General features: G+C 38.6%; 3 protein-coding genes across 13 annotated transcripts in view; 1 reads left to right on the top strand and 2 right to left on the bottom strand.

Moving 5' to 3' along the window:
* The window catches only part of nf1a (neurofibromin 1a), a 132,725-nt gene that overhangs the window by 96,500 nt on the left and 11,908 nt on the right, over window positions 1-24,317 (top strand). For all 4 annotated transcript variants that reach the window (XM_026191696.1, XM_026191695.1, XM_026191697.1 and 1 more), the window contains 13 exons: window positions 12,733-13,165; window positions 13,297-13,637; window positions 14,714-14,916; window positions 17,238-17,431; window positions 17,512-17,652; window positions 21,142-21,421; window positions 21,602-21,816; window positions 21,977-22,038; window positions 22,126-22,267; window positions 22,525-22,626; window positions 22,856-22,996; window positions 23,560-23,686; window positions 24,029-24,160. In XM_026191696.1, coding sequence (XP_026047481.1) covers window positions 12,733-13,165; window positions 13,297-13,637; window positions 14,714-14,916; window positions 17,238-17,431; window positions 17,512-17,652; window positions 21,142-21,421; window positions 21,602-21,816; window positions 21,977-22,038; window positions 22,126-22,267; window positions 22,525-22,626; window positions 22,856-22,996; window positions 23,560-23,686; window positions 24,029-24,160 — 2,513 coding nt within the window. The remainder of the gene's footprint in view (window positions 1-12,732; window positions 13,166-13,296; window positions 13,638-14,713; window positions 14,917-17,237; window positions 17,432-17,511; window positions 17,653-21,141; window positions 21,422-21,601; window positions 21,817-21,976; window positions 22,039-22,125; window positions 22,268-22,524; window positions 22,627-22,855; window positions 22,997-23,559; window positions 23,687-24,028; window positions 24,161-24,317) is intronic.
* evi2b (ecotropic viral integration site 2B) lies at window positions 2,216-9,551 on the bottom strand. Of its 4 annotated transcripts, none has more exons than XM_026191700.1 (3): window positions 8,606-9,551; window positions 6,546-7,707; window positions 2,216-6,485 (listed from the first exon to the last, which is right to left on the bottom strand). In XM_026191700.1, exons 1-3 carry the CDS (start codon window positions 8,614-8,616, stop codon window positions 6,315-6,317), a joined length of 1,344 nt encoding a protein of 447 aa, XP_026047485.1. In that variant the 5' UTR covers window positions 8,617-9,551; the 3' UTR covers window positions 2,216-6,314. The 4 variants fall into 4 exon arrangements, with proteins under 4 accessions (XP_026047485.1, XP_026047487.1, XP_026047484.1 ...); XM_026191702.1 differs by having other exon boundaries at window positions 2,216-6,563; window positions 6,624-7,707; XM_026191699.1 differs by having other exon boundaries at window positions 2,216-7,707; window positions 8,084-9,551.
* LOC113035876 (uncharacterized) lies at window positions 10,611-19,822 on the bottom strand. Of its 5 annotated transcripts, none has more exons than XR_003274399.1 (3): window positions 19,237-19,822; window positions 12,362-12,560; window positions 10,611-12,206 (listed from the first exon to the last, which is right to left on the bottom strand). XR_003274399.1 is itself a non-coding variant. In XM_026191704.1 (2 exons), exon 2 carries the CDS (start codon window positions 12,168-12,170, stop codon window positions 11,520-11,522), a length of 651 nt encoding a protein of 216 aa, XP_026047489.1. In that variant the 5' UTR covers window positions 12,171-12,172; window positions 12,362-12,510; the 3' UTR covers window positions 10,611-11,519. The 5 variants fall into 5 exon arrangements, 1 of the variants encoding a protein (XP_026047489.1); XR_003274400.1 differs by having other exon boundaries at window positions 10,611-12,186; XR_003274398.1 differs by having other exon boundaries at window positions 10,611-12,172; window positions 19,237-19,821.

Here is a 24,317-nt window from a genome sequence, read left to right as displayed (position 1 = left end):
TTTTGCAACGAGCTTAGCTTCTGTCTTGCTAGCTTGCGCTGCGCTCAGTGGCTCTGCACTCGACAGTGCAGCCTAGGCGGAGTAGTCGAACGCAGATCCACTGAGCTGTCAACACAGACAGCATCGTCAGAAGAAAAGTTGATAAAATTTTGTACTGTTCGATACATATGCGTACCGAACCGAAAGCACTGTATCGAACGGTTCAATATCGATACGAGTATCGTTGCACCCCTAATAAAAAAAAAAAATATATATATATATATATATTAGTGCTGTCAATAGATTAAAAAAAATTAACTAACTAATCTCACAATTTTCTGTTATTAATTGAGATTAATCTCAATTACTTTATTAATAGCCTGGCTCCAATTAAATTTTTTTATTCTTTATATTTTAAGTAATTATCGTTGTTCACCGAAGTCCAGTGGTCTCTGGTGAGAGCGACATTCCTTACTTGCACAAGCTTGCTGGACTGCTGAGCCCTCTGGTCCCCATACAAAGTGTGCAGTCTCGACACAATGATTCCTCTCGAGGGCAGATTGTAACACTCATCTCCTGATGCAGCACGAATGACTTCTCTCAGTCCATCATCTTCTACTATGCTAACTGGTCGGCAGTTTTTAGCTATCCAAACAACCAAGGAATTGGTTACCTTTTCTCTCACATTTTTTGTTATTCGTCCACAAGCACCATACTCCTGAAGCGTAGACTGGCGAGGTCCCGTAGAGGTGGATTCAGTTGGGTGTTTTGCTCTCAGGTGATACGCCAGTGATGAACTGCTTCTGTGGTACTTGAATTCAGCGTTGCAAATTGTGCATCTTACTCTCGTTTTGTCCAACAAGCCATCAGGCAACTTCTTAAAGAGAAACTTTCCACCCAAAAGTCCGCCCTCGTCCATGCTTGCGTGTGTTAGCTAGTGTTAGCTAGATAGTAGCATGGTGTCACTTCTTCTTCTTCTTCTAATCATTTCTGTCAGGCCAAACGCCAGCATAGCACACTGTTGCCCCCTCCTCCAGAGGTGCTCATGAATTTAAAGGTCTTAGATTACAGGAAATTAATAAAAAAACAAAATCAGCGTTAAATTTTTTTAATGCATTAAACATTTCGCGTTGATCTTAACAATTAACGCGATAATTTTGACAGCACTAATATATATATATATTTATTTATTTATTTATTTATTTATTAGGGGTGCAACGATACTCATATCGATATTGAACCGTTCGATACAGTGCTTTCGGTATATATGTATGTATATATATATATATATATATATATATATATATATATATATATATATATATATATATATATATATATATACACACACACCTTTTTAATGGTTTCTTTGAGCTGGCAGGGTATTGGCTTGCTGCCAGTGTGTTTGGGTTCTCACTGGTGGCTGTTCAGAGTACCCAGTCTTCTTGGAGTCACTAAGTGGGGTGCTGTTTGAAGATGATGTGGTTCTGTTAGATTATTGATTTCGAGGCAGCAGAAATTAGAATCTGAGTCCATGGTCCTCAGGCGGCAAAGGGTCCAAGTGCTCACTCTGGGTCAGGGATGAGTTGCTGCCTTAAGTGGAAGAGAATGGAGTAAGAGATTGACAGATGGATTTGGGCTGGAGCTGCAGTGATGCAGACATCCTGTTATGATAAAAGCGAATCTCCCAATTTACCGGTTGATCCTACATCCCTACCCTCACCTATAGTCAAGAGCTTTGGGTATTGACTGAGAGAACGGGATCGCAAAGTTGTTTCTATGTCCAACTCATGGGAAGAGTTCCTCCCAGTTTTTGTAAATCTTCAGTTCTCCTTCTTAGATCTTCACTGAGTTGCTTGGACTTGATCATTCTTCTGAGTATTGGCCTAGCCAGTCAGTGCGGTCAAACAAAGCCTTTTATGCTGGAAAAAAGAAACTGCCAGTTCATCAATCGCGGTCACTAACAAGAAGATTTATGTTAGCGTATGAATTCATTTGAGCTTGTATGTCTACTTTTGATGCTATGAGGATTACTTGCTTGTGGGAATGAAAGAGACATATGAGTCAATGGAACTCATTTTGAAGCTGATCAACTGGAATATTTGTGATGACCTGAAGGTTGTGGCACTGCTGTTGGGTCTACAGTTGGGGTACACAGAACACATGTGCTTTCTGTGCCTATGGAACATTCGTGATGATCGCAATCATTACAAAGTGAAGCAGTAGCCACCCAGAGTTAGATGAGATAAACCTTTATTAGTTCCACATGTGGAAAATCTGTTGTGTCACAGCAGAAAGTGGACAGTGCAAAGTTACAGTAGCAAAAATTAAGAATAACAATAGAATAGGATAAGATATTAAGAATAAGATGCTATATACAATAGAATAAAATATTTTATGCAATAGAAAAAAATACTATGTTGTCGGAAAGAGAAAAAAAAACTGTTGGCCGATACAATGTGCTACATGCATCACTAGTTGATCCACTAAAAGTGTACTTTCCGCCACTTCACATTAAACTAGGCCTAATGAAAAACTTTGTCTTGGCAATGGATCGTAATGGAAATGGCTTCCATTCCATTTGGAAAAACCAAAACTGATGCTAAAAGTAGAAATTTTTGTTGGTCCTGAAATCCGCTAAATGATGCATGATGACACATTCAGATCCAAACTGAACATGAATTCGCCGCTTGGGATGCATCTGTGCTAGTTGTGCAAAACTTTCTTGGCAACCATCAGGCTGAAAACTATGTTGAACTTGTAAGCAACATGTTAGCAGCATATCAGCAACTCTGCTGCTGAATGTGACTCAAAATGCATTTATAGCGGGGGGGTTTCACTCCAAATTTGGGTGGTGTGAGTGATTAACATGGAGAACAATTCCACCAGGATATTGCCAGCATGGAGAAAAGATATCAAGGCCACTTCAACCCCATAATGATGGGCAATTACTGCTGGCTTCTGCAGCGGTCAACAGCAGAGACTCACAAGCGCAAAAGCAAGTGCCTACAGCACTTTTTAACAGTGTATGTACATTCCATAAACACTCAAGTGAACTATCTATTTACACGTTTGGTAAAGTGTACAAGTTTTTGTAATCTCTCACAGTTTTAAATCAAAATTTAGTTATGTACAGTGCCCATATAACGACTATAAAATCAGTTTCCTTTTCTGTCTGTATGAATAGCCAATGATACTGTGTATAACTTCAGAATCTGACATCCTAGACAAAATCCGACTACAGATTTGGACTCAGCACACTTGATTTAGTATACGACACATGAAATACCACAACTAGCAAACAAAAGTGTTTGTTTTATGATCCTGTGTTTTAGAAAATTCTAAATAAATCAAACCCTGCACACATAATGTTTTTTTTATAAAGTTCTTAAAGCTGTGTTCTGTACAATCATATCACACTAGAAAGAACAGTTCAAAGGAAACATTAAAAGCTCCAAATTACCTTTACATTCATATCTATGATGAGTATACATAAACCACTTTGCATCATGGTTTGCATTTTCTTTTCAAAGCAAAAGCAAAGCAAATCCCTGTTTTTAAAAATTGTGTAGACCTGTGGACTTTGCTGATTAAAATTAAGCCACTACACATTTACAGGCTAGTAAAAGCATCATGACTAGAATTATCATCAGTTTTCAAATTCCAAGGCTACTAAACATGCAGATTAAATATGGCAAGATAATCTGCATGCAGAGTTTCCACTGGTCCTTCCATCAGACTGTGAGCCCCACCTATTGCTCCTCGGTTACACTGTTTTCATGAAAAAGCAGAAATGAACTTTGCGCACACACCAAGCAACTTTTCTCTGCTGAATGTGTAAGAAATAGGTGTTAGTGTGTTAGGTTTATGCCTGAATGTTGCAATGTGCTATTAAAACTGCAATGCATGCATTCATGCACATGACACAGTAACACAAGATGACTCATAATCTGATGGTAAATAATGTTTTGTGTTCTCTGTACATCTTAGCTCAGGTAATAAGGCAGGTCATCTGCTAATCTGAAGGTTAGGGGTTCCATCCCTACAGTTCGCATGCCAAATATCCTTTCACAAGATACTAACACCCCCGTTGCTCTCCGATGCATCAGTTTGGAGTATGATTGCGTGTGAATGTTAGATAGAAAGCACTTGCATAGAAAGACTTATTTTCTTAAATCAAAAGGATATTGATTCTCTTTCAGCTTCCTCACATTTATCCGAATTGCCACGCTGTTTTCAGAGAGCAACACTTGTGTGAAACCTGAGCTTAAACTGGAATTTTGAGCCACTAATTTGCTCTTGGCACAAGGCTGGTTTTTACTGCAGTTAACTGCATCTTTTTATAAAAATAAAGCACATTCTTAATAGATCCCCCAGCAATTGCGACATCACAGTAATTTGTCTCACTTAGTAAATCTGTCCCATAGCATCTAAAATTAAATTCATCTTATTTGTTATATTTTACTGTTGTGATACTAGGTAACTAATTTTATCATGCCTGTTAAGGCAGTGCTATCTATCACTTATTCCAGCAGACTATTCTGGAGTAAAATTATACTAAAGACTGCAATATAACAAAGGACTTTACTGATTAGCACCAGTTGCACAGAACCTTAAGTACTATTATTAATTAATATAGATCTTGAGCTTATATAGCATTCTGTGTTCTTCGTGCAAGGCTACAGTTCAATCAGAAGTAGTTTTTATTGCAGCAGTGTGAGGTTCTTCTTTCAGCTGTGAATTTAATGAACTGTTGTTAAAAACTATATCAGGAGGATATTCAATGAAAATGGGGAAAGGCACTCACAGATAACATTTACCAGAGCTGAGCAACTTTTTTTAAAATTATATTGTGTTTTGTCATGAATGGTCAGATGGGCCATCTCAGTGAATTATGGAGTGGTGTTTTCTCCTCCCTTTTCTTAAAGGATGGTCCAGTGTACACTATGCTAAAGGAACCAATAAAGGAAGAATTTACCCTCCTTCCCTTATTATTTGGAGAATTGGTACAGCTCTTATTATGGCCATCACACAGATACTTCAGGTCCCGTCTGAGTTTCTGTTTTATGATGGTGGCACCTATACTTATACTACCACGCCAGAGAAGTAAAACTTGTAAAGACAACGATCAATGATTAGTCTTTGAAAGCTTTGTGGTTTTATGCAATTTAATTTATTAACTCAAAAAGTACTGGATAATTATCAAATGGATAATTGTTAAACATAAAATAGTTTTCTCTTAATATTTTTTAATACCTAGCATTCTAATCAACTTAAATGATGATCAGTATTGCCATATTAAACTAAATGTGGTTGCGCAACTAGGTCCATTGCTGACTAAAAACGCCACGCTATGTAAGTGAGAAACAGAAATGGAAAATTAGAGTAATGAGGGGTTTTTGTTTGTCTTTCCCAAATGTGATTGTAAAGAAACAACCCAATTGTGAACAATGGAACAATTATTTTAATTATTTAAGAAATTTAAAAAGGTTATTGAAAATTTTTTAAATTATTTCTTTTGAAATAATTTAATTCTCTGCAAATTGAGCAGAGAGCTAAAACAATTTATTTGCATTATATTAGTTGTACAAGCTCCACTGTTACTAATGTTGAACTAAATTATAAAAGGCTGCCTGAGAAACGTGCTTCTGAGGTTTACATAAGCTTAATTGTTTTTGGAATTAAAGATAAAAAGTAACGTTTGCAGAAAGGTTCTGAATGTCATTTAAACGAAACTAAAGCCATAGCGCACCTCCAGATTCTTACATGCAATTGTAAGTACAGGAAATTTTATTGGGGGATATTTAGTTTTCTTACTTTTCTATTGCATATGCCATATTGTGCAAAACGAATATTATTAAGATAGGCATGTATGTACCAGAGCTTGCTTTTGATGTGGCCAAGCGAACTGAATGATATTTGAAATGAGACAGATCTTATTCACATGAATGTTAAAAAGGAAGCTTCCTGTTCACATCATGGTATGGTATTTATTCACACTGTTACATGACACAGTGTAAATAAAACTGCTTGCTGTGCAATGTTATTATCTGTTAGCAGCAAGAAAATGCCCCTACATGTAGCGTATGATTATTATTTTGCATATTCCTACTCTTACTAACACAGAAAACTACAATTAATCAACCTTACTATGTTGTTCTTCAGGTTTTGCTGTAGAAATCATGGTTAACATCACACAATCTCAATTATTTCCGAATGCACTAACAACATGGTTTCCTGTTTTTGTAGTTACCTTTGCTGCTACCAGGAAACCAATGAAGGGTGTTATAACTGGTACCCTACATCTGCTGGATTTGTTTAGAGATCAAGTTCGCTTAAGGTTCCATAAGGGCATTGTTCATTTGTTCAGACATATTTTCCATGACTTCAGATTGATTTGACTGATTTGCAGAAAGGTCTTGACGGAGGCTTGAATTATTTGTGGACACAGGGTTGTTAGTTTGCAAAGAGACAGCCGAAACACAGTTTTCAGCAGTCTCTGCGATGTCTACTGTGGTTTTCATTTCAGGAAAAACTGCATTAGTCCCATTGCTTTCTGGTCCGATGTCTACTGTGGTTTTCATTTCAGGAAAAACTGCATTAGTCCCATTGCTTTCTGGTCCGATGTCTACTGTGGTTTTCATTTCAGGAAAAACTGCATTAGTCCCATTGCTTTCTGGTCCATCATTTCCATCAACTGTTTGGCCAAATGTGGTCCCCTGGTTTTTATCTCCAAATGTAGTAACTTGAGTCATGTCTTCTAACTCCTCATCTGTTTCCGGAAGCAAGGACAATCTTTTGGACAGTCTTGCAGGTAGAAAGCTGGCTACAGAAATTCGGTTAGGTGGCCTCATTGTTACCTGGCCATTGTTAGCTCCACCCTCTAGAAATGGCGAAGGACCCGCCCAGTCTGTAGTTGATACCTGCTGCTTCTGAAGCTTCCGTTTCTTAATAAAGATGATCAGGAATCCTACCATCATCACTAACAGGGATCCACCGATTAGTCCGGCCACTACTTTACCATGGTTAGTTTTCTTCGTTTCTGAAGGTTCTTGTATTTTCCTTTTTCTGATATTGTTGATGGATGTTGAAGTTTTGTATAAGCCTGTGGAATGTTTCACATCATCACCTGTAGCTGGACTCATGCTTTCAGACTTGTCTTCTTCAGGTGTGGTAAATGTGTTAGTAGTAGAGATGAGTTTTGTAGACTTCGGTGAAAATGTAGGTGGATAGGGGTTTGTGTGCCTCCTAACGTGTGTGCTTAATGTCTTCTGGCTTTGGGTTGAGTTGATTATCACTGGAGTTACACTTGTAGGTGTTGCTGGGGTGCCAGTTAGATCTGTCATTGAAGATTTGATGACTGTAGATTGTATTTCTGTTAAGGATTCCATGGAAGTACTGTTTAAGTGAGGCGATGCAGAACTGGTAGGAGCTGGTGCTGTCTTAGTATTAGGTAGGATCGTATTCGAGGGCATTGTTTGACTTCTTCGTTGTGCGTCTTTCGTGGCAGGTATTTTCTCTGAGTATGCCTGAGTATGTGTTGTCAACTCATTGTGAGAGAGTGATTCTACAGTTACCACAGAGCTGGAGACTTCACTTTGATTAGATGTCACTGCATTGCTTGATGTCACTGCATTGCTTGCTGCCAGTGGCAGCAGCCATATGAACGTGAGGCTTGTAAAATCTGTGGTCATTGCTGTCCTCAGAATGGCTACTGTGTCTCTGAAGCTAGAACAGAGGAAATTATTCTGTCAGAGCACGTAGTCTGAAGTAGTATCATTTGAATAAAGAACGTTTAGTGATATGCAATATAATATGTTTTAGGAAATGGTAAGTTCCTCAAAATGCTCGTAATCCACCATAGGTTTGAAGGGTACGCAATTTACCAGTTTCAAACACTGCTTTTACCATTTTCATCTAATTTACATTTATGTATCCTCTGTTGTTTAATAACATTTTACACATAACATTTAGTTTTTAGGTGTGTGTGTGTGTGTATAGATATAGATATGTCTCAATTTCACATAATCATCAATTTAAAGTTGTCAAGCTGTGAGTTGGACCCAAAACTGTATCAGTAATCTAGTAATTTAGATTTACATACCAGTGTCTGTACGCAGGTGAACACTCAAAGCTGTTGGTTGTGTCCTTCCAGGGTGTATTAAAAGCCGAATATTGCTGTTGCTGTCTGGCAGAGTTGCTATCTCTAAGGAAGTAAGATCTTGGGGGTTGGACAGTTTGTCGCTGCTGAAATTTCGAGACTGATTCTTGCACCACTTACAGGAAGCGTGACACGTGAAATCATTCTCAGTGTCCTATGTTAAATATAGTAGTTCATGTTTTACAACCAAGTCTTGTGTTAAAAATGTTTGCTGAAACAATGCTGAATTAATCTGTAAAATTCTAAAGATTGACTTTTAAAAAGTGTGAATTTTAAATTTTCATGAGTGCTCTTTGGTTTTAAGAAGGAAAAGGCATTCTTTAAGTTTAAATGTCCAGAACAGTAACATATCATAACTGAAATAGCAGCATGGTAGCAGCTCATGTCTGTTTTTTAGGACATAGTTTGAGTAAGGTAAGGACATTTATTAGCCACACCACTGATGCCTGTGAAAGGTAAACTCACCTTGTTATCATACTGCATTCTCAACCACAAAATCTACAGGATCTGCGATACACAAAAACATACAAACAGAGATCACTTTCCCATGCCCTGACAGGTCAGAGATATTTTGACTGCATAAGGAGGGCATATACAGTCCTGATCAAAAGTTTAAGACCACTTCACTTGAAGAATGGCAAAAAAATCATATTTTTGCATGGCTGGATCTTAACACGATTCCAAGTAGAGCATGTAATGTGCAAGAAATGGGACTGAGACAGAACATTTTTTTGAGCATGCAATTTATTGAAAACAACACTTAAACTGAAACAGGCTGTTTGACAGCTGATCAAAGGTTTAGGACGCACATGCACATAGGACATAGCCAGCAGCCGTTTGACGCCCCTGCACTTCCCGAAGCTCAATTGTTCCACTGAAGGAAAAAGCACCCCAGACCATTATGGCACCCCCTCCACTGTGGCGCATAGAAAACATCTCAGGTGGGATCTGCTTGTCATGTCAGTAACGTTTTTGAAGCCCTTCAGCCTCAGATGCTATCTGATGGTTATGAGACTGCAGTCTGCACCAGTAACGGCCTTAATTTGGGTCGAGGATAGTCCAGTGTATTGACGGACAGCCAATTGGATCCTCCAGCTCAGTGCTTGTGAAATTTTTGGGGGTCTTCCACTTGACGTTTTGGTTCCATAACCCTAAGGATCATTTAAGAAATTCCAAATGACCGTCTTACTGGGTCCCACCTTGGCAGTGATGTTGCGCTGAGAGACCCTGCTTATGCAGTTCAGCAACCCGACCGCGTTCAAAAAGGTAAAGTTTTTTTGCCTTTGCCATCAGAACGTCATAACAGTCTGACTACCTGACAGAAGATGACAATGAATCCACATTTTTGCACAGATTTGGCTTTTTTAAGGCATGTGGCCCTAAACTTTTGATCAGCTGTAAAACAGCCTGTTTCAATTTAAGCATTGTTTCAATAAATTGCATGCTCCAAAAAAATGTCTCACTCCCATTTCTTCTTGTTTTATGTTGAAGCTCTATTTGGATCCTTGTTAAGATCCAACCATGCAAAATATGATATTTTTTGCCATTTTTCAAGTACAATACAGTTCAATACAGTTTAGAAGTTTAGAACAACTTTTAATCAGAACTGTATCATAACGGGAATGGGTGGGGTTTTTTCTGGGTTACTGACAGGTGTGTGGCTTGTACATGTTATTTAATCAAGCAGAATAACAGTTCTATAAGTAGTCACTGTTGTGGCCTGTTTTGTTGTCGAATGATTATATAGTATAGATCTTTAAAAATTTTAAGAATAATAATTGCCATTGCACAAATACATTTTGGATTTTCTCTAATCCACACAGGGTCAAAAGTATATATTCAAGCTCAAAGTGTTGTCTTTTAACAAGACATAGTTTGTATTTGTCAGCATAGAAGAAATAGCTTGATAGTACTTATTTCATTGACCAATACTCTACGAGTCCAAGAAACTATTGATTTTCCAAAGCTGGTAAGATCTCTTGGAGCCTTTGTACAGATGTGCAGATTTCAAGAAGTTGATATCTGTTGAAACTGTTTTACAAAAGTTATTTGGATGTGTCCCCACTTTGCCAAGCTCTTGAAAAACACCCAAATTGTCACTTGTTAATGGCTACCAAAAGCATCTGGTCTAGGTGCAACTAAGGAACATGTAGCCAAATATTAGTGGGGGGTGTATATATATATTTGAACTTGTGTGCACATTTTTGGTCATGTATGATTATGAAATCCAAAATAAATTCTACAGTACATCCAGTTCTTGGTTGTTTTTTGTGTGTTTTTCTTTTAGTCCTTGAAGGTATATTGATGAGACTCAGTCGACCAGGGAAAACAACAATGGAAAGAAATAATTTAAAGCTCAAAATGTCCATGACGAGTGTATGGAAACTTTTGACCACAACTTTCTCTGTCTGTGTGTGTGTGTATAGGGCTCATAATTGACAAATATTGATTTGACTCATGAAACACTGACACCAATACAAAGGTCAATTTATTTAAAAACTGGCAAATATTACAAGTATTTAAGTTATAACCAATAATTAAATTGTTGAAAATTCATTTAAAAGATTAGACATAGCTGAAACAGATTCAGAGTTAAGTTTCCAGCATTTCTATTATCAATTTAGCCCATTATCTCTTCAAAACTGTGAATGTATGTTGACCTTGTTTTTGTTAATCTGCTTTTTGTTCATTATGTAAGTTATTATGCTATGTTATGTTACTGATGCAAATCATGCGCACAACAAATATGGACCGTGCTATGTTATGTGTTTAAAAGTTATGATGTCTTTCTTTCTTTCGTTCTTTCTTTCTGTTTTAATTGAACACTCAGGACCAGGCTTTAAAGATTTACTACGAGATATAGAACTATGTAACATGTTAAAAGTATCCTTATCTAAGCAAAAACTATGCTTTTTGGTGTGTGCACCCAAAGCTCTTTATTCTGTCAGCACTAATGTAGTAAATTGCATATGATGCCCTACATTTAACAAGATGAAAATAAACAGGAATAGTGATGCAACAACAAAATTATCAGTTTATTTACCAAATTTCCATTCTCACTTTGTTGACTGCCTTCAGCAAATAAGAAAACAGTCACCACTCTATTATAGCTTTTTCTTTCCTTGTGTCCGTTTCATGAATGCGTTTGAAAGACTTTCAAAGTTATTTATTTCTGTCCAAAAAAAGAGCAAAATAAAAATTAAAAAAAATCTCCATTAATATAATTCGTTTATTTTATTTTATATTTGCCCATGATTTAACAATTGGTGCATCTCTGTTGGAAAGGATGTGATTGAAACAAGCCAAGTTAATATATTTTAAATCAGCTAAACTGATTAGTTGTGTATGTGACTGGATTTACTGAAGTAGGGTTACCTCCTTACACAACAAGGGGCATGTCTTCTAAATCCCTGGGAATCTCCAAACAGGAGTCCTTGAAGTTGGAGCTGTGCATATGACTTTGATCGTCCTCAGGATTAAACGCTATTGCCATTGCCCCTTCCTTGAGTCCTGCCCCATCGTCCTCCATTGTCCCTTTTGTTTCAGCCTGCCTCTCTTCCTCAGTCTTGTCTTCTTTCACCTCCTCAAGCATGACACTGGCATCATATGGTCCAACCAGGCCTGCAATCTCTGGTTGGTCTGTGCCCCAGTAGCCTGTACTGCTTACTAAGTCCATGTTGGACCGTGAGGTGCGAGGGCCATAAACCTGGCGCTGAAGGCTGCAGACCTGGCATGCCAGTACCACAGTAGCAGCCAGCAAGCACACAATGAGACCTCCAGCTGAACTTATAGCAATCAGACCCATCTCAGTGTCAACCAAGCAGTCACCACGAGTGCCATTGATGGAGTTTTTGTCTTCACTTGTTCTGAGGGTAGTACTCACAGCAAGTGTGGGGCTGCTTCTTTGGTCTTGTGAATAGTCTTGTGAATATATTTGAGTTGTTGAAAGGACTGCGTCAGCACCGACAGGGCAGAGTGGCAGGTGGTTGAGCAGGAGAAACAGCCAAAGAGTTTTTGCACCTTCCATCATCTCTGAAATTCAGAAACTGTTTTAGAAAAAGTAAAGCTGAAAAAAAATGTAGAACGTTATTCCAGAATGGCACTACAAGAGCTCATGATCAGAAGGTTGTTTGAACAGTTCTAGTTAAAAAAAATTTAAAGGAAATGCTTGACTTTTGTGCTTTTAATATGATTCAAAGATGCTGCATGACAAATTCTTACCTGAAGTAGTCCTATGGAGGTCTTGGGGAAGAAATGGCACGTGACACCTGCTGCAAACTGACTGTTGAGATGGTCTGAAGTCACTTCCTGACCCCTCTTTCTGCTGGGTTTTTTTTTGTCTTTTGGTTTGTTTGTTTTTTTGCAGAGGGTGTGATTATTTCAGAGCCTTGGGTTTGATACCACAGAGGCTTGCAGGGCTCTTACAAAAAAGAACAGACAAAAAGAAGCAATCTTTTTCAGAAATGAAGCTTTTCGGAGTTCAACCACATAGAATGCAATGAACAATTTAAGCCTCACATTTATACAACTGATCTAAAAAATAAAACTATTTCGTATTTAACCATAATGAATTTTTCCCCCCTTTTCTTTAGGTTCAAAACGGGCCAGATCAATGGTGACCTGCTCATCTACCATGTCCTTCTCACCCTCAAACCCTACTATGCTAAGCCCTATGAGATAGTGGTAGACTTAACACATGTTGGACCCAGCAATCGTTTCAAGACTGACTTCCTCTCTAAGTGGTTTGTTGTCTTTCCTGGCTTTGCATATGAGAATGTGGCAGCTGTTTATGTCTACAACTGCAACACTTGGGTAAGAGAGTACACCAAGTATCATGAGCGGCTGCTGACAGGCCTAAAAGGGAGCAAGCGGCTCCAGTTCATTGATTCTCCAGCTAAGTTGGCAGAGCACATTGAACCTGACCAACAGAAGCTGCCTGCAGCCACACTGATACTGGAGGAAGACCTTAAAGTGTTCCACAATGCCCTCAAACTGGCCCACAAAGATACCAAGGTCTCAATTAAGGTAAGGTTTCAGCCAGTGAACTTGCACTAAAAATGAGCAACATAGAAATATTACCACTAAATAAACATATTAAATCACTAAAATCGTAACAGAGGTGTATCTTTAACCATCTTTATTTTCTTCTTGACCAGGTGGGTTCAACAGCCGTTCAGGTGACCTCAGCTGAGCGCACCCGCGTCCTTGGCCAGCCTGTCTTCCTCAACGATGTATATTATGCCTCCGAGATTGAGGAAATTTGCCTTGTGGATGAGAGTCAGTTCACCCTCACCATGGCCAACCAGGGCACACCCCTCACTTTCATGCACCAGGAGTGTGATGCCATAGTTCAGTCTATCATCCATATCCGGACACGCTGGGAGTTGTCGCAGCCTGACTCCATCCCTCAGCACACTAAAATCCGACCAAAAGATGTGCCTGGCACTCTCCTCAACATTGCTCTTCTCAACCTGGGCAGTTCTGACCCCAGCCTCAGGTCTGTCCTGTAGGGTCATTGTTTTGTTATTCTAGGCCAAATTCTTTGGCTTTATGGGGAATAAAGTAGGTCTGTAAAAATAACAAAGAATGTGTTTAATTTAAAATATAACTGAGATTTTTTGCTTCGGAACCAGTGACACATGAATATTTGAGCATACTTTAGGTTTAAAGTTTAGACTTTGTATAAAGGTTGCTGGAAGTAAACCTAATGCAGAAGCACCTTAAACTTAGTGACTCCTGCTTGTATAAATGTTTGATAAAACAACCCTATTGCTCACATGTCTATGAAAACATAAATTTAAGGTACTACAATGTGTGAATACATTGTATTTCCGTCATAAATTATAGCCCCATGTAGATGAAAATTAGATTATAAAACTGATACAAAGCAAAAACTATAGCAGTGGTCAAAAAACTCAATGCTTCAAAGTCAAATTTCAGAAACCAGCAGTTAACTGGATTAGCGATACATTCATTTTTTATACACTGTGTTTAAGGTATAAAGGTTTAGTTCAACCACCCCTCATTTCTTTGTTTTCCTTGAAAGAACCAGACATGAGCAATCGCTTTCTGGGCTTTCTTAATGTCTTCTTAATGGCACCTTTTTTACTTAAATACTTACTTTTAGTCTAGTCCTTGTACATCAGAAAAGTATTCCTGAAGACTACTTGAAGAAATTACAAGAAAGCTTCCCTAAAAGTTGTTTTGTTAAAAAAAATGTGGGTGGACCAAAACACTGTTTTGCCTGTATTTTACTCACTAGCTCACTGCATCTATTTCCCATTTACCTAGCAAAATGTAAAGAAATGAGGGATGGCTCAAGACTTTTGCGCAGTAATGTACACTTTGAACATGAGCCTAAATATTTTTGATCCAATGCAAGTGGTTCAGTTTCAAAGGAAAAACTCGAACATTTTAGCACATCTTATTGTCTTTCCAGTTTTCAGTTGAGCTTCACCGACCTGAAATAAAACTTTTGATCTACTCATTTACAACACCTATGTTTTTCAACTCAAACCTGTAAAAGTAAAGACTAAAACTGTTTTTACACTGACTTATCTGTTTCATATCCAGATCTGCAGCTTACAACCTATTGTGTGCTTTGACCTGCACCTTTAATCTGAAGATAGAGGGCCAGCTGCTGGAGACATCAGGTCTCTGCATCCCAGCCAACAATACGCTCTTTATAGTTTCCATCAGCAAAACTCTGGCAGCCAACGAACCTCATCTGACTCTGGAGTTTCTGGAGGAGTGCATCTCAGGCTTCAGCAAGTCTAGTAAGTCTGCTTACCATCGTACTGGTTACCATACATAAGCTCTCACATACACTCAGTCATGAAACTGCGTCAGTTTATTATTCAAAGATGTTACCTCTCTAAATGGGAATAGATACATTGTACTCATACCGCCACCAGCTCACCTCACTGAAATGCATAAAGTTTTAAGGTTTTTGTTTCTTTTTTTACATAACTGTGGTGGGGAGGGGAGCGTTTGGGAATGACAATATGGTTTATGATTTTACGTAGATGCTGAAGTGCACAGTGCACAAAGGTCGCCAACTTTCTGTATGGTCAATCGCTACATACCTCCAAACTTCATGAAGCCTTCAAATTAGCTCAAGACTTTGCACAAAAAGCTTCATGGAATAGGTTTTCATGGCAGAGCAGCTGCATCCAAGCCTTACATCACCAAGTATAAGGCAAAGCTTTGGATGCAGTGGTGTAAATCACACAGCCACTGGACTCTAGAGCAGTAAACACTTGTTTTGGCAATCCAATTGACGAATATCGGTTTGGCAGCTCCCAGGAAAAAGATACTGATTGCACTGTGCCAAGTATTAAGTTTGGTGGACGTTGATTGTGGTGTTGTTGTTTTTCAAGAGCTGTGCTCAGGCCCCTAGTTCCAGTAAAAGCAACTCTTCATTTGTGAGCTTCATTTCATTGATTCAGCATACGAAGACATTTAGGGCATTTTCATGCTCACAACTTTGTGGGAACAGTCTGGTTTGGGGATGGACCTTCCTATTCTAACATGATCTTGAATCCAGCTCTACTAGTAATTATTTTAAGCCTATTTCAATAGGCCATTTATAAGCAAATTACTAGAAAAAATAGTAGAAAATCAGTTCTGATCTTTACTGTGCAGATGACATATTTTTACCCTTTTCAGTCGGGCTTTCAGAGGCAGCGTTCCACTGAGACCGCTCCTTTGAAGGTCTGTAATGATCTTCTAATGGCTTCTGATGCAGGGAATTGTTCTGTGATCATTTTGTTTGGTCATAGCGCAGCCTTTGATACCATTGGAAACAAATTCCTACTTAATAGGCTTAAAGCTTTAGCTGGTGTATATGGCTCTGCCAGAGAAAGAAAGCCAGAATGGTTTTCTTCATACTTATCTGATAGGACCTTCTTTGTTAGAACAGACAAGTTCTCCTCTAACATTTCCTTCCTGACCTGCGGGGTTCCACAGGGTTCAGTTTTGAGTCCATTATTATTTTCTTTCTACATGCTTTCTTTAGCTTATTTAGTCTTTTAGTGACATTTCTTATCCATTGTATGCCAGTGACATATTCAGCTGTCATTAGCATACAATGGATAAGCTGTCATGTCTTTTAAGACTCATCTACTGGATAGGTTGTCCACCCTAATCCACTACTTAACTCAGATTGGCTCTCTATCTGTTACCTTGTTTTAAACACCAACAAGACTGAGACCGTGATTGCAGCTCCTCTTGAACTACATTCTGAAGTCAGTCAGGTTCTTGCTTCTTTCTGTCCTTGGAGTAATATTTGAGTTGCATGTAAAACCTTTGTCTGGTTCCTGTTTCTTTCATTTAAGGTACATTTCTAAATTGCAACATATGGTCTCCTCAGCTGAACTGCGTTTGTGTCATCGCATTTAGTGTAATGCTCTGTTTACCAGCTTGGACAAATCATCCCTTTTTCACCTCCAAGCTATACAAAGTGCTTCACCCAGACTGCTAACACGTTCTAGCAAGCGTGCTCACATTACTCCTGTTTTATGTTCTCTACATTGGCTCGCAAATAGATTTTAGAATTCATTTTAAAATTCTTGTTTTAGCATACAGAGCACCAAATGGCCAGGCCCCAGATTATTTATCTCAGCTTCTTACAAAATACACTGCTGCTCGTTGTCCACGTTCACAGACTCCGAGTCGGTTGGTTGTTCCCCATACAGAGCCTTTCAGCCTGTGGCACCAAGGCTGTGGATCAGTGTACCACCACAACTGTGTTTGGTTGACTCTGCTGATTCTTTAAAAAAAAAAACATTTCTGTTTAATCCGGCTTTCTGTTCAGGAATGTATTTATTTATTTACTTATTTAAATTGATTAATTTATTTTAAAGCCACCTGTTAACTTTGCTGTATTTTATTAAATATTTTGTATTGTCTATTTTGGCACCTAATATTCTTGTTTATTTAGCCTGTTGTTACCCGCTATCTGTGAAAAGTGCTTAATAAATAAACTTAAGTTCATAAGTGTTTGAAGACAGGACCATTGAATATTTTTGGCAATATAGTGATATATTCTTAACATTAAAATAAACCGTAAGCTCTAAGTGCTGCTGTTCTCTTGCAGGCATCGAGCTGAAGCATCTCTGCTTGGAGTACATGACACCCTGGCTGCTCAACCTGGTCCGCTTCTGTAAGCACAATGACGATGCCAAGCGCCAGCGGGTCACTGCCATTTTGGACAAACTCATCACCATGACAATAAATGAAAAACAGATGTATCCCTCTATCCAGGCTAAGATCTGGGGCAGCCTTGGCCAGGTAAGTTTACCCAGCCCCTCAGCAGCTAAATAAGTACATGTGTCTCTTGGATTCTGGCCTTCTAACCATCTCACCTTCAGATAACAGACCTGCTGGATGTGGTCTTAGACAGCTTTATTAAGACCAGTGCCACAGGAGGCCTGGGTTCCATCAAAGCAGAGGTTATGGCTGATACTGCAGTGGCTCTAGCCTCAGGAAATGTCAAATTGGTCTCCAACAAGGTGAGAGCACATTGGCAACTAATACACACAGAAAATAATCATGTTGAATCATGTTGCAACTCGTGGAGAGGATTTAATGGTATTGATGATGGAAAGTGACTTGGGGTTCTGTTAAATGAGCAGAGCAGGTTGTTTGAGTAAACAACTGATCAATTAAAGCGGTTGTAAAAACCATCGCATTATGTTAAACAGGACAAATCCTACATTATATTTCATACAAACACATATGCTCATTATCCTATACATTTTAATATACATAAGAAGTGGACGAAATACTTTATTTTCATAAAGTAATTACTTTTCTTTACAGAACTTTCCTTCATTGCCAAATATCAAAATCAGGTGAAAAGGAGAAATTCAGTAATTACATACTGTTCCCACTAGGGGCATTTCTGTGCTGATTCACATCTGTTACAAAGAATATTGAAAGAGTTCTGGAAAAATATAAAACAATAAACGTCCATCAGAAAGAGAGCTTATATATTCTTCCACTTGGGGAACTGCAATGCACTTTCCTGCCATTTGTCAAACTCTTCTGTTTCTGAGCACTGTGCTTTTATTATCTGTGTATGCTGCATTGTGTTATGCAATATATCACAATGCGTGGCAGATATATATCAATATATAGCATTATTAGCCTTATGCACATCAACTGAGCCAGCTACCCACTGTCTTGAAACTACAGACAGTAGATATGGCACAACGGGGCCAGGGCATGATAGCAGTACCCTATCATGTACTGGCCCACAAATTTAACATCAAACCTTCTAGATATAGATATTTACACATAGACCGACACACACAAACCCTGACCTGGTGTTAACACTTCTTAATAGACTCACTTCTACTTGGTCCAGGTCAGCTCATTTGGTCATGGTTAATAAAGGATATACTATGTTTAAATTATGGATTAATGATTAATGCTTTCAGGCTGCAAGTTTAAAACGTGCTTCTGTGCTGCAACTGGATCTCATACTCTACGTTCTAGCTATGTGTGCTACAGTTTTCATTTAGAAGAACAGCTGTACGTAAAGAGCAAAATTTCTCTGCCAGCTACTGGTCAGTCGAAACAGAGAGCCTGTAGTTCAGGACAGAAAAACAAATCAACAAAAAGCCACCACATCATGTGGCCTAAAAGCAGAAATGCACATGGACATGAGCCAAGGCAGCTGACAATTTTTTGCCTTTGTTATGTTTCCACACTGATAACCACAGTGGCCACATGACTTGCATCTTTGGGTTGTCTATCAAGTCCCAATTCAGTTCAGTTCAAGTTTATTTATATAATCAAATCACAACAACAGTTGCCTCATGGTGCGTTAAATTGTAAAGACCCTACAATAATTGTCCCACAGTTTTTAACATCAAATCTTTGGTGGTCAAAGGTTACAGTGACAGTGTCCCTTAAATTCTTAATTTTTTTCTCTTTACATCTCAAAGAAATCTCTACAAATTTGGCCAAAGTCTTTAGACTTCAGGAAAAAATCATTAGATTTTGGAGGTCAAGGGCATACTCCTACTCCTACACAGAAACCTAAAATATAAAATATATTTAAATGTTAAAGTCAGTTAATAATTACTTACATACTGATGGAAGAAATAAATCCAGCTGGGATTCACTCTTGATTTGTAGAAGCTAAAGAGACAAACTCATCTAATCACTATCCATTATCTGTGTGCTGTTGTTCCAAATCCAAGCTGCTGTTTGGATAAACAAACACAATATACACAGGCAGACACAAAAGAAAACCCAAGGCCCCCTGGCTCCGATTATAGCAGACACCATCACTGCACTCAATAGTGGCCATTGTGAAGACTGTTGACTAAGAAAAAATTGATCTTTGAGTTGTAGTATTGTTTTTCTCTGCAGGTCAGTTTGGTCTTACTAAAGTATTGTACTGAATTTGAAAAACGATATATAAAATTGAGCATTGTACATAGCTATTAGACGTCTTACTTGAGTCTTTATCCTGGTGTTATCTGTAGAGTTACAGCATGATGTCATGGCAGTACAGCCTACTGGACACAATGGCTTCTTGTTTGCTGTTCTTGAACTCTTTGTCTCCCAAAACTTGAATAAATGCCATTTTCTAACTGGTTAGAATAGCTGTATAGTCCAGTATGTCAGCTTCATAACCAAAATGATTATTAAGGGTCATGATTAGTATTATTAGTTTACTAGTGATACATTTATTATTAAGTTTGCATTTCCTCTTTAGTGTTGCCTTTATTGGCTCTGGTTAAGCACTCCTATAAAACCATGATTTTACTTGTACAAAATTTTACTTGAGTTCAAAATTTTTGAGAAGTTATTATTAGCTTACGCAAGGAGATACATCTTATAAGGCCTTAATGTACGTTTGTGGTTGTGTAAGGATAAAGCTTTTCTACCATTTTCTTTAAATAATCGTTTGATCGCTTGAAATTTTAAAAAGCAGCAGGAGGAAGTGGCTTTCAATGACATTTCCACAGTCTTCTACGGAGAACATAGACATTCACAATCTGATTGAATATCATGAGTAATGCCCCCAGTAAACTTTTTCCAGTTAACCCCTGTGGAAGTCGTCTTTAATACCGTAGCTTCTTAGAGATCGGGTCTGGTGTGAGGATGTGCTCTTCTCTGTTTTGTTTTTTCTTTTTTCTTTATGCTCATAAAGTCTTGATAATGACAGAAACTGCCCTTCTAAAAACATAGGTATCCAATCTGAAGAAAAATAGAAGAAAATAAAGTGTTTGATGTAAGGCATGCATTACACCCAACAACTTTCACAGGCACTTAGTAACTGTACTATTGTACAGATGCATTAAGCTGGAAAAGGCAACACATTTCTAAAAACGGTTTCTCACGTGGAGATTCCATCTTATGAATCTATGTTGCACAGCCTGAAGGTCTGCAGGGGAGACGAGGAGGATGGGGAGAGCCCATGGGACTTCCTCTGAGCAAACATTGGATAGTTTTTCATGTCATAAATCAGATCTCATATGCAATACAGTACATTTTACTATTGGGGACTAGATTTCCACTCATTCTTATCGTAACTGTTCTGCTCCTGTGAGTTATTATTTTATTCTATAACAAATTCTGATACCTGCATCAATAACCCTGTACCAACAGACCAAGCTTTATTTATTTGTTTTTTCAACTTTCAGTTGTGAAAAATGGGTGAAAATAAGCAACAAAAAACTGCAAAAGGTTATGTGGCTAGCTAACATCTGTATTCATGTGTCCACTGTAGAAAAAACAATGAATAATAATGGTGTTAATTGAAGGACGCAACTGAGGCAACGTTCAGATAATAGCATAAGTGACACCTTGAACTCGGTGACAAAATGCTTAGAAGCAGATGCAGCAAACAATGAGCCGAAGCTTCGGAGAGAATAAGGACTTGATCCTGACCTTTAACCCAAATGAGATGCTAAGACATAACCTAAATTGGGCAGTTCAAGACATGCTACACATAACGATTCTACACCTATTCTTTGTGGTAGGTCATTGGGCGGATGTGTAAGATCATCGACAAGACGTGTCTGTCCCCAACGCCAACACTGGAGCAGCACCTGATGTGGGATGACATTGCCATCTTGGCTCGCTACATGCTCATGTTGTCCTTCAACAACTCTCTAGATGTGGCAGCCCACTTGCCTTATCTGTTCCATGTGGTAACCCTGCTAGTAGCCACTGGGCCTCTGTCCCTCAGGGCCTCCACTCACGGTTTGGTCATCAACATTATCCACTCCCTCTGCACCTGCTCTCAGCTCAACTTCAGTGGTGAGGAAGTGTTTGTTCATTTATTTTCTTCTTTATTGGTCAGTGAATAATGGGAAGTATCTTCATAAAGCTAGATGCATGAGTTTGCATGGCGTGCAGGCACACAATGGACACACAAAACAAAAAGCGAGTAGGCTACTGTGACCTGAAAAAAGAACCATGTTTTTGTGTTGAATACAGAGGAAACAAAGCAGGTTCTGAGGCTGAGTCTGACTGAGTTCTCCCTGCCCAAGTTCTACCTGCTGTTTGGCATCAGCAAAGTCAAATCAGCCGCTGTGATTGCCTTCCGCTCCAGCTACAGAGACCGCTCATTCTCACCAGGCTCTTATGAGAGGGAGACCTTTGCACTGTCCTCCCTCGAAACCGTCACTGAGGCCTTACTGGAAATCATGGAGGTCAGCTGAGAAAATCAGGATTTTTACGTTTTTGCTTTTTCTCTGCCTTCCTACTACCCTTATTCGTTTAATAAAAAGTTATTATTATAAAATTGACTGTTTGTCTAATTACTGTATTTAGTTTATTAAATACTGATTGAGTTATGTGTTTTTGGTCCAGGCTTGTATGAGGGACATACCAAGCTGCAAGTGGTTAGACCAGTGGACAGAACTTGCACAAAAGTATGATCTTCTTGTGTTCTATTGCTTTTCATTCAGTTGCATAGATTTTCAGTGTGGAACAGGTGTTTATTTGTCTTTGGATTCCAGGTTTGCATTCCAATACAACCCATCTCTTCAGCCCAGAGCACTGGTGGTGTTTGGCTGCATCAGTAAAAGAGTGAGCCATGGCCAGATCAAGCAGATCATTCGAATCCTAAGCAAGGCTAGCCCTCTGCTCAGCATAGACCGGGTGAGGGCCTTGAGTCATTTACCATGCAGTCTGATCCGTGAACAGAACGTGTGTTTCAGTCCTTTACATGTCTACATAGACGTTTGTAGAGTAAAGCTGCTTCACATACACCTGTGAATTTTACTTCACTGTCTCTTTGACTTCTTTATTCCGTGTATTGTGTACGGTGTAAACGGTAACATTTAACTGAAAAATTATGTTTAACATTTTGTTCTTCTTCCTTCTTTTTATTTCACTCACTCTTCTTTTCGTTTCAGGGTCTAGAGAGCTGTCTGAAGGGGCCAGACAATTACAACAGCCAAGTATTAATAGAGGCCACAGTCATTGCTCTGACTAAGCTACAACCTCTACTCAGCAAGGTATTCAACTAGTATAGATCTACTTTTTGTCACAGTTGGGAAACCTTTCAGAAATTCACAATTCTGTTCAAAATCAAATTGTTTCAAACTGTTTGATCTTTTCCTTTCTTTTCAACTTGGTAACTCTGTACATCATATTGTTATAAAGTAAAACCTTATTGGCTCTTTGTTTATCACTATCCCCTTTGTAATATTAATTAAATTTGTCTTTATTTGTTTAATCTCCCAGGAATCTCCCATGCACAAAGCTCTGTTCTGGGTGGCAATAGCTGTGCTGCAGCTGGATGAAGTCAACCTTTACTCAGCTGGAACGGCCCTGCTGGAGCAGAACCTCCACACTCTGGACACAATGCGTGTTTTCAATGATAAGGTAAAAAGCATTATTTACTGCCTTTTCATTCCTGCAGTTGTATATTGTTTGAATTAAAGACCATCCATCGGGTGACAATCTACTTTTTGCTTTGTATATGTATAATTTAGTTTGTAACAATGCCCAGGAACATTGTTTATGTGAATATGGCTAATAACTTCAGCTCATCCACTGTAGGCACGCTTTGACTTTAGAAAAGTGGGTAGTGGTGATGGTAAGCAACCAGATGACTGCAGTGTTTCTCAGGTTTCCCTCTGTGATCAGGTTATTGAAGTGAACGTAAACACACTCATTTATAAGACAGTCAGAATATCGTCTGGTACTGCACATCACCCATTACTTTTATGTAGAACTTCTCTGACAGGAGCTAAAAAACTGATTGGTCTTTTTTGTATGTTAAATGTCTTCAAGAATCTAATAAAGAGATATTTGATTCAGTATTTAGCACTAGACTTCCATCATGTAGCCAAAAGTAACATCTGTGTGCAGGAAATATATTGTGGCCATACATCGACATGGCCATTGATAAGGAGTCTTTTTTTAACATATAATTTGTCCTGCAGAGTCCAGAAGAAGTATTCATGGAGATCAGGCGTCCTTTAGAATGGCACTGCAAGCAGATGGATCACTTTGTCGGACTCAACTTTAGCGCCAACTTTAACTTTGCACTGGTGGGCCACCTACTCAAAGGTAAACTGGTGTGTCATGATTCTAAACACTTGTTTGTAGATATTTAGTCTGCAAAAACACAGTTAAACAGACACACAAATCTGCTGTCAGTATGATTTTAGAAATGAAGCTTCAGAATATGTACATAGGAAGTGCTATGTCTAAAAATGGCTGTCTGCATTTAACTACAGTATCTAAGAAAGGAAGTCACACAGCGTGACTGTGAAAAGCAACGCGTTTTATTATGTGTGTGGGTTTGTCCCCCCTCAGCACTATATTTTGTTTTATTGTTTTTGTACACAATGACATTTCCATTGCCGTCTGTCTTTCTGTTTCTCAGCATGTTTTATACATGTCTTTCAGGCTACAGGCACCCATCAGCCACCACAGTCGCAAGGACAGTGAGAATCCTTCACACACTGTTGGCTCTCATCAGCAAGCATCTGAAATGTGACAAGTTTGAGGTCAACACCCAGAGTGTGGCCTATCTGGCTGGTACATAAGATGTTCAGTGTCGTTTTACTGCAATTTTCAGCACTTTCACACATTTGAAATACCTTTCATTTGCTGGATATTTGAGGTCATCATGTGATGAAGTTGAGGAACTTGGGTAGTGTTTGCTAACTCAGATATCAGAGGATCTTAGCATTAA

Source organism: Astatotilapia calliptera, chromosome 14, assembly GCF_900246225.1.
Source record: "Astatotilapia calliptera chromosome 14, fAstCal1.2, whole genome shotgun sequence".
In the NCBI taxonomy this organism is placed as follows: domain Eukaryota; kingdom Metazoa; phylum Chordata; class Actinopteri; order Cichliformes; family Cichlidae; genus Astatotilapia; species Astatotilapia calliptera.
The sequence above is the reverse complement of the archived record's forward strand: the minus strand, read 5'-3'. Positions and strand labels throughout refer to the sequence as shown.

Coding starts and splice junctions, on each gene's coding strand:
- LOC113035876 (XM_026191704.1), bottom strand. CDS start 12,170: ATGATGGAAGGTGCAAAAACTCTTTGGCTGTTTCTCCTGCTCAACCAC.